Here is a 10,505-nt window from a genome sequence, read left to right as displayed (position 1 = left end):
AAAAAAAACGTGTAATAGCAAAACAGCAAATACAAATAATTCAAATAATATTTTTCCTTAAAGCTGAAATGAAGTGAAATATGATCGGGCTCGCTTATTTTATTTTGTGCTAATACTTTTCGACAAGGAGCATTTACCGTTCGTATAAATGTATCCACAGCAAGCAGAAATTAGGTGAAAATTATAAAGAACAAATTCGGTTTGATTATATCACTTATAGCTTTTTAACATTTTTTATGAAATACTTATTTATACAAATCATATCGTACATGGAAGCAATCCGCGAGCGGAAAGCTAGCTTAACACAATTGTATTGAATAATATTTATCTCATGTTACCCATGGACACACGTCATTAAGGACTAAAATTTCATTCAGGCCGTATGTAGATTTAATCTCGAAAAATTGAAATTTAAGTCCTATGCTTCTGTAAAAAGGTCGTTATTCCAAGTTTACCAATATATCGGATGCACAATCCTGTTTAATGCCCATTCGAAGAAGATACTAAGTCCGTAAAATAACATCTATTCCAATGGGTTTAGATTGCTATTATTATCTGGAATGGGAGATATGACATTCTGTTTGATAGTAGGTGGTTATCATGTGGGCGGGTATCGATCGGTGCGCGAGTGCGCGACAGGACTCGTTGCAAAACCAGTAAACATCGTCAGAGTTTACACGACATTTCGAGCCATGCACACCTTGCTGGCGCTCGTCGCTTCGGCGCTGGCGTGCGCCGTAGCCCGCCCACCTGGTAAGTAAAAAAAACAAGTTTTATATAGTTGCGAAATTTCAGGATTTTATTATGCAGTGCGATTAAATATTTCTATTTGTCTAGCAATAGCGAGAATTTATTTTTCGACGGGACTGCGAGCGACTGACACCTGTTACGCTTCGTGCATATGATTTTGTTAGTTTTTGTACCTGTGAACAGTATTATATTTTTTTGTGGTGTATAAGTTATTTTTTATTTCTAATTTAGCTTTACGTGTTTTTTTTATATTATTCAGAAATCTTTAATATTAAGTGTTATATCTTTTGGATTATTATCGGTACATGACGTGCAATTGCTCTCGTGGTTTAAAAAAAGCGCTTAGTTTTTCCAATAACTTCATATAGAATGTCTTATATATGTTACTAAACATATTCAAAACAAAAAAACTGACTACATCTGTACATGTAGGTTAGGCATAATTGCGTCAAAAGATAAGAGCGGTACTGAACATAATACGAAAATATTATTAAATATACTAAATATATTATATAGTACACATTTAAATTGTACGTAAAATATAATTTAAATATAAATCTCTTGATTTAATTTTCGTCATCATCAAATCCTCATTGGGCCTTGGCATATTTCATAGTAGTACATTATAAGCGCATCAATATATAACATAAAATACATAATGCTATAAACCGAAGATAATTTCAAAATGTTTTCACTAAACATTTCCCTTGTTTAACTAAACAATTGAAAAACATAAGTATGTACGACTGCAAAAACCTACACACAAAGGTTGCTTTCTATACTGCTGCAAATGTACAACGAATAAAAATGAAAGGCCTTTTCCGTGAAAACGAACTTAATCCGTAAATCAATAAATATTTCAATACTGAAATAGCGAGCTATTGTAACAAAAAGCTTTCAAAGGAATATAAAAAAATCGTTTGTGACGCAACATGTACAAAACAGCATTTCCATTTTACTTATGGTGCAGCCATTTGTCAGAAAACAAAGTTTAATCTGATAAGCATTTTAAAATAAGAATGAAGCAACCCCGGTTGCAAAATAAAAAAATATTTTTATAACAACTTATAAATAAATAAAAATACCTTATTCAAATTATAATTTATTTAAGTTACAATATTTTCTATAAAATATTGTTGGAAAACTTTTTTAGAAAATGGATTCAGTTTAAGATTTGTAACGGAAGACTCAAGTTTAAAAAGCTAATTTGGGAGAAGGGAATCTTGAGCCCCTTAGACTGCTACCTCAATCTGCTGCTTATTAGATATAAATCTATTATTATCCGTTTACTCAAATTTAAAGAGCAATACTAACCAAGCAAAATCAAACAATGATTTAACACTTCTGAATAGTTTTCATAGCCCTAGAAGGGGTAATTTTCTAATTTACAATAACTGAACTAAAATTATTAAACATATAATAATAGATCTCATTGAACTATTTTATTTTATTATTTATTATTATTGCATATTTGGCTCAAATAGAGTACAAATTCATCTCGCTCTATAAGATCACAGTTCCATTTCAATTAAGCCATCGATTGATAGCTCTATTGAAATTCGAAATAAACTTTGTCTGCTCGCGAAGGTATTCGCGGTTGTCGTACGTTTTACGTTTCAAATGCAGACCAGATTTTTCAATATCTGCCAATATCCGGTTTTCGATAATATTCGCAAAAAAATAAAAAAATTAGTATAATACTTAAAATTAAGCAATGAACATTCAAGTTATTTTTATTATTGATATTATTAAAAAGATTAGGGCAGTCATACTATCAAACTAGACCGATTAAAATTAGCAGTCGATGTAGAATAAATATAACAGTAGGTTCCAGTTTTATTTTATTAAAGTTACGGCAACAAACGTTCAAGCATGTGCAAATTGTAGCTTACAGAACACAACTGTGCAAAATTTCAAATGGTACAAAAGCTATTTTACAGAGTAAATCCACAAATTCGATTGTTAATATTCTTTGTTTCACTTAAAATTTCAATTCAATTGTTTCATGTCACAATAATAAACATTATATAAACAAAACACGAATGTCGTTATATGAAAAACAACCAAAAAATTTATCATTGTTTGCGTCAAGCTGGACTCGAAAGTTTTTCATTACCTCGTGGTCTGTATTGTTTTCAATGAATATAAAATATCCTACACGTTGACCCAGTTTCAAATGTTTTACTTAACCGAGTCTCATTGAATTATTTTCCATGGTTTTTGGATGATGCGTCAGAGTTGCTCTTATATAAGAAAATATTTCACAACTTTTTCAACATCGCATGTGATCCATTTTATTTCTCGAGATACAAAATCATCATACATGTTCACATACCTTAAAATATATGAATACGAGTATATTGAATTCCATTGAATTAATTTCTATGGTTTCCACATATTCCGCGGAAAAAGAGACGAATTAACAGAATACTTTTGTTTTTAAATATAACACAGTTATCCAGTTCTATTAGATGTATAATAATTGTTCAATTAGTTCATTTGATTTCGAGTTGCAGATATGAAAGTTATTCAAAGCAAAGTTAATGCAAATTTTAGTTCCAACCGAACTATGGCTTTTAATAAGCCGTCATGAATGATGTAATTTAAATCCACAAAGTTGTTCTTAGAGTTCGAGAGTCAACAGTTTCACTGCAATATTTGCGAAGCGCTTTAAAATAATATTCCAGTAGCATATTAAATACGTCTCTTCTGAAAGATTAACACTGACACGATAATAGTTTTATATAATGAGGGTAATTTTCTCTATTATATAATGTACCCAATAACAACTGCTTTGTTAAGAATATTAAATCTGAAAATAGAAAGCCTACGTTTTCTCCTTTGCAAAGAATTTCTTCATAATATACTTTAATAAGTTTACGCAATTGCAGAAAATGCATCCACAAAGAAATTCTCACACACAAAGCTGTTATACCTTCTTGAAAAGGGTATTCGACTAACAAAAGCACAATCATATGTTATATAAAAGAAACAAGAATTACTGTTTTTAAATGACATGTAAAGGTAAATAGCAATTTGTACATCATGTTTTTAAAATAAAAGCCGGAAGTAAATTAATTGCACAATCTGTAAAGCTTGTTCGTAACCGATATCAGAAATGTTTAGCGAAACGAATCAAAGATTTTACTAAAATATTAATGATTTCAATAAACTTTATCAAGTGTATAGAGTATATTTTTAAATAAATTAGCACGTATTATACAAAAAGATTACGCTTCTGCAAAAGCAAGCTACTAATCGTGTTTAATATTGTTGAGTATCCTCGGCTTAAAGAAATATATCAAATATAATATATATGAATTAGAGACAATAATATAGAATATTTACTAAAAATAGTGAATTTTAATTCTTTCAGCTTCTAATTAAAATCAAAGTTTTTTTTTTGTTTTTGGAGGCGTACAGAGCGTATTTTAAATTCATCAGAATGTGGTTCTGAAAACTGCACACAATTGTACAGAACAGTAGGAAATAAAAATGATTTTCATATTAATATATGGAAGTAGATTAGAAATAAATAAAAGATGATAAACCAATTCAACCGACGCATAATAGCATAATGAGCAAGTGATTTATTTTAATTCTAAAACTATTATGTTTCAGGAACGAAACAAATAGATCAATTTTAGGGTTTTGTATTTAGAACTTACATGATATAAGTAATATTCCTCCCATATGAAATGCAGAGAATTATCGTCACTATGTCTATGGTTGCAGTTTATCGTTTTTTTTTAAATCGGGTGAAATTTGTTCTCGTTATTTTTGTTATTACTTATGGTATTGTTTTTTTTCGAGCATAAGTTATATTCTTTTCGGAATACAAATTAGGCACTGTTGTAAATAGTTTCGTCTAAGGTGGATATTGTTTACGAAAGTGGGTTGTAATTTGACTATTTCTTCTTTCTAAATTATAACGTAATAATAATGAGTTTCTTTCCTTCTATATGAATTAATTTTTTTTTTAAATTAATAGTAATTTGATTTTGTTTCTTTTCTTGCATATAATAGTTCAGGTTCTTTCAAATTTTTAATAATATTCGTCATTACCTCTCTTTTTGAAAATCGGTAGTGACTTGACAGTTAATATTTTCATTTTAAGTTGTTTCTTTGATTAATAACTATTTTCACCTTTCTAATATTTCACTCCTCCTACGAGATAAGAAATACTGAAAACTACGTAATTAGTGCCGATTTTAGTCACAATTGATCCATTCTTTTAAATCATTTCATTTTGAGTATGTTTTCCTACTTATTAGTGCCAAGTTTTGTTTTTAAAATATGAATATTATGAGAAATATTTTTATTTTTCTTCCGTAGCAGGTAATTTCTAAGTAACAAAAATAAACAAATTTTGACCACTAATTGCTTTGTGTAGCCAAAAACTCTTTACAAGTAGAATAAATAAATAAAGTGTATCTTATCATTTCATATTAAAATATTTGCTCATATACCTGAAAAAGATAAAGGAAATGGACAAGTTACCTATTTCAACTATCGAAAGATAAGCCAAAGGATGAACCATTTCCTATTTCCAGTGTATTGCAAATCGAATTCAGTATTCTCTGTAAATTTAAGGACTGAATTCCCGGACCCGCCTTTATCTGATACAGTTGCCAATATGGCTGTTCGACCAATTTGTTTGCACTTCGAATGTCAAACGGATTCTAAGACCTTATTGACTCATAGTGTAGTCATACGTGAAATAATTTGATCTGGTAAACTGGTTTTGATAGTAAGCCATATATATTATTAATAGCTTTAAGCTATCTCAATTCGCATTCAGGATACAATTTTCTGAATATTTTTCTAAAGAAATCTATATTTTTAAACAAAACTTGTTTTTTTGTGCACTATGTTCTCTCTCTCTGAAGATATGAAGCTTTTTAAAAAATGATATTATCAAAGTTTTTTTTGACTTATTATTACAACTAAGCTCTAATTAGTCATAAAATAGAAAACATTTTTTTAGTTAAAAACTTATAAAATTTTGAGCCGGTTTGCTGGAGCCATTTTCGAGTTTATACGATACGAAATTAAATATAGTTATATATTTAGTTTATGTATACCAAATATGGTATGATAAAAATCTAAAGAGTACATATTCCAATATAAGTATAAAATTTTAATTCCCGTATATTTAATAAGTTATAGAAAGTAACTAAGATTAAGTAAGATTAGAGATAAAGTAACGACAACAACTTAATCTCTAACGTTATATAAATACTTAATAATTAAAAACTGCAAATTATCTATCAACCAATTAAACTTTTTTATATACACCGACCTAATAACAATGCTAGCGCTAATTAATACTTTAGACGATATTTTAAATGAGTCTGTTTCCTCTGAAGAATGCTATGAAAACATTTGTTATAATGTCCCTGTCAACAATTGATTATATTTATTATATTGACCGTAATGACTTACGATTCGTTGTTGGTTCCGAAGTAAACCACTTTTTTAATGATTCAAGAAGAATTTACCCAAATACTGCTGGTCCTAGCGGATTTTTTTAGAAGGTTCAGAGAAAACAGGCTAACGCGCAGGACGATTACATATTTAACTATTTATTTTAGACATTTTAAATATACCTCAACTATTATCCGAGTTCTGGTGATTTTAAATGGTAAACTAAATTATTAAAACTAAAACAGTGTACATTAAAAACAAGGCTTATGTCAAATTCTAAATCGAAGTTTCGAGAAATATTCCGAATGGATTAATATTATAATATAATGCCAAATTCACAATTAGCCTAATGATATCCAAAATACGTATAATATTATCATTTCGACTTTTGTCGTGCATTAATTCTGAACTTAATGAAACATTTATGGTCGGGATGCAATTGCTTCCCAATTAACCACCCAAACTACATATCTAACAACAGGATCAAAAATTTGATAAAAATATCAAGGCTAGCGTTAGTTATTGAAATATGCAAAAAAGAAGTTTACACTTCAAAATGCAATTGAAATAAATCTCGGTGCAGTTATGAACAGAGATTTTCGGTTCGAAAAAGACCACGTTTTTGAATTATATTAGACCTTCCTATAATATTATATAGCCTGAAATATGTCCAACAATGTAACACACTAGAACTGTCCAAGTTTAATTATGCAGACTCTGTGATGGGACCGAGACTATTTGTTCGCACTAAAACCTATATAAGCCTGCACACGTTTCTGTTTTAATACGTGGATTTAATGGAGTATCCATTATATTCACGAAACGCAATACATAAATGATGCCGATATAGTGAAGATGAAATAACTGAGGCAATTAATTATATTATTTACGAATTGGTGTTATAAAATTTAAAGTTTCGCCATACATACATAGTGTACGTTAATCTGGCTAATAATAATAATAATAAAAAATCAATACAATTATCAGTTTTTATTAAACTTAAGTGATTTGGTCGATAATTGGCAATCAGTTGCCACTATTTGTAAACATTTGGTGCTTTTATTTAGTATCTCTATAATGTTTTATAAATAATGATTTGTGTACGATTATTTTTTAATATTTTATGTAATAAATGTTGTCGTTCGTATGAGTCAATATTTGCATGGCGTTCACTGAAATCTGATGTGTGCTTACAAGTTTCCAACAAGGGTTGAGTGGTTATCTTAACCTATTTGTGACGTCAAAATGCTATGAAAATGAAATGAAACCAACTCCTTCTTATTTTGTAATGTTTTGTACTCCTTTGTTTGTTTTTTCATATAATCGATTATGGCTTCTTTTTTAATCGTATTTATTCTTTTTATTGTGCTCAAATAACAAAGCCTCTTTCAAAGTCCAAAGTTACTTAAAAAAAATTATACATTTATATAAATTTATATAAGTTAAATTTTATATAACCAGCCCGTAAGTCAAATCAAGGACCTAATTATTTGCGATTAGAAAACTGCAAGATCAACTGATTGATATTTCGATATTTTGATATAACAGTCAAATTTTATGTCAAGTTTTATAAGAACATATAACAATTTGAAAGCGACTGAGCAACAAACGTCGCTAAAAGACACTTCAGGGAACACTCTAAGACTGGTACTGCTGAAAACGAGCGTGCAGATGAACTCGCCATGGATAATGGACAGACATGAACACGCCTAATTACGCCTAATTTTAATTACGCCAAAATGCACCTTCACTACCGGAAATAGAGATTCGCGAAGAAATAGATTACACTGGCTATCATTTTTTTTTTCAAATTTAGACAAAATCTTTAACATCATAAGGAAAACCAATATGACGTTGACTCAAGTACAATAGTTGAAGGAACAAGGGAGGTTCGCAGAACACTTGCATTATTTTAAGCTTGAAGACAGCGACAATTTGACTTACGCAGAGTAGATGACATCAATTTTTCTAAACCACAAGCATCGCGATCTACTGCCTCAATGTGCCTCTTAATAATGTCTGAAGTCAGCGATTCCGAAAGTATTCAAACTAAAAGAGCTGAGGTTCTGGGCAAGACGGTGCGACAGAACCTCAGAAAGATTGATTAAACAGAGAGGTCTTAAACACAGTAAGACAAGTACATTTGCGCCATAGGGCAGATAATATCCAGAGCTTTAAAGATGTGTAAGTTTTGCTGAAAAAGTAATAGCCTCAATGAATTCACAAACATCCAAAGGCAAACATAGGAATGGTTAACTTCCAAATCTCCGTGCGGTATTGGAGGTCTCATGATAAATATTTCTCGAGTTTTAAGCACTCACAATTTCGTACTGAAATACTGCTGTCCAAACACAATCATAGATATCAGTCAGAAGCACATGCTTTTATTACACAGATACCAGAGATAATGCAACCGCCTTCTTCGTCCAGAAAGATAGGCCTGATTTTTTTTTAATTTTTTTTTTTTATTTAACATAGACGTAAATTTTTAATTTTATATTTTATACCTATATGTTCTTCATAAATATAAAAATAATGCGTTATTTTGCTTAATAGTATAAAAAAGAGTTAACAGTATAAAGAATTACATAAACTTAATAATATAAAAAGGAATACTCACTGTTACGTCACAATATATTACAAGGATAAGATTATAACGCCGAGTCAGTTTCCGACTCTGCAAAGACAATAAACCCTTCTTACAAGGTATACTTTTCTAGAATAAAATTACGCAGATATTTTTATCTTTGCCGATTGATTAATTCGTATAATTTGTAAAAAAATACATTACTAAAAAAAGCATATTATTCAACGCAAGATTATATAGATAATAAAAAACGTGGACCTAATACTCGTTAACTTCCAGGCAGGATATATTATGTTATTTATATTATACACATTTATAATTGTATTTAAATAACATAACTTTGCATTTTAAATGTTAGAAAAGAGTAACTACTGAGTTTCTTGCCGGTTCTTCTCGGTGGAATCTACATTTCGAACCGGTGGTAGATTCACTTAATATAGTTTTGTAAAAAAACAATTGAAAAGTGCTTGTATAAGCCTACTTGAATAAGGTATATTTTGATTTTCAAGGGGAAAAAAAAATATTGTAAGATTTTGAAAGACCACAACAATACTCAAATATATAGCAATTTTTTATTTAATCAATGTTGCATTTTGATATTTATTTATAAAATATTATGTGTACGCTTGCGATGATTTAAATTACAAAATGTCTCTGCATTTACCAAAATGTCATTTCAACTATTCAAACACATTTTGCATTTAGCATGACAGTTGGACTTGCAAATAGATCACCTGATGGTAAGTTCCAACCACAACATTGGTGCCGTAATAAATTTAAACCATTTCTTACATCGCCAATGCGCCACAAACTTTGGAAACTTTTATATGTGTAGAACCTTTATAACCCTATAAAAACCCTTGTGCATGTAGTTACAATGGCTCCCCCTCACCTTTCACCAAACTGGCACATAACAATACTTAGTGTAGTGTACACAGATCTGTAATAACATAATAATTAGTATTAGATTTATATTTTAAATGAATAAGTATATATTATCTGTGTATTTATGTATCTGTCATCTGGAGTCACACACATCGCGAAAGCGCGCAAAATAGGATAATATATAAAAAATTGCGCGCGGTAAATTCGGTGTGTGTGCAGAGCGAGCTGATATTTAAATATAATATCGATTTAATGTAACTTGTAAATCAACTTTACATGTGAACGTTACACTAAGTATTGCTGTTTAATGATAGAATATGTGATGAGTGGTTACTTACCCAGACTGAAATACACAAAGCCAAGTTATATATTTTTAATTGATTGATTAATTGATGTCCTCCTGGCAGATCGGTCATGGCCGTCGTTTCCAATGCAGGCTTATTGTGTAGGAAATATACTGCACAATTTTTATAAACACTCTCTATTGTATCGATATTATGCCAAAGTGACTCAATTGGAGAGAAATCATGCACAGGACAAATAACTTAGGGGTTTTCCGTGGCCCCCCGTGTCTGCTTCCACTGCCATCCTCCTAACTGTCTCGTCGTTCCTGAGTATTCCTTGGCAGAAATTCCCAATTATTTTTGGTTTCCCCGACCCGGGCTTTCAATAATTCCACCATTGCTCTGCCTTTCTTGCAATATGTCTATTTGGCCATTTGTGCCCTTACATGCCGGTAATTATAAGAAATTCGCTACTTTCCCGTATAGTAAAACAATGTGTAGCAATTAAAATCTGCTTTAATTTTGTTTTCTTTCAATTTTAGCTTGTTGCATTGTGATGTAGGTAGATATTA

General features: G+C 30.2%; 1 protein-coding gene across 5 annotated transcripts in view; it reads left to right on the top strand.

Annotated features, from left to right (window-relative positions):
- Positions 1–650: 650 nt before the first annotated feature.
- The window catches only part of LOC113402017 (uncharacterized protein), a 47,104-nt gene continuing 37,249 nt past the window's right edge, over positions 651–10,505 (top strand). For 4 of the 5 annotated variants that reach the window (XM_026642154.2, XM_026642148.2, XM_026642140.2 and 1 more), the window contains exon 1: positions 651–753. In XM_026642154.2, coding sequence (XP_026497939.2) covers positions 693–753 — 61 coding nt within the window. In that variant the 5' untranslated portion in view covers positions 651–692. The remainder of the gene's footprint in view (positions 754–10,505) is intronic. The other variant, XM_026642132.2, reaches the window with a different exon arrangement.

Source organism: Vanessa tameamea, chromosome Z (genome assembly GCF_037043105.1).
Source record: "Vanessa tameamea isolate UH-Manoa-2023 chromosome Z, ilVanTame1 primary haplotype, whole genome shotgun sequence".
Lineage (NCBI taxonomy): Eukaryota > Metazoa > Arthropoda > Insecta > Lepidoptera > Nymphalidae > Vanessa > Vanessa tameamea.
The sequence above is the reverse complement of the archived record's forward strand: the minus strand, read 5'-3'. Positions and strand labels throughout refer to the sequence as shown.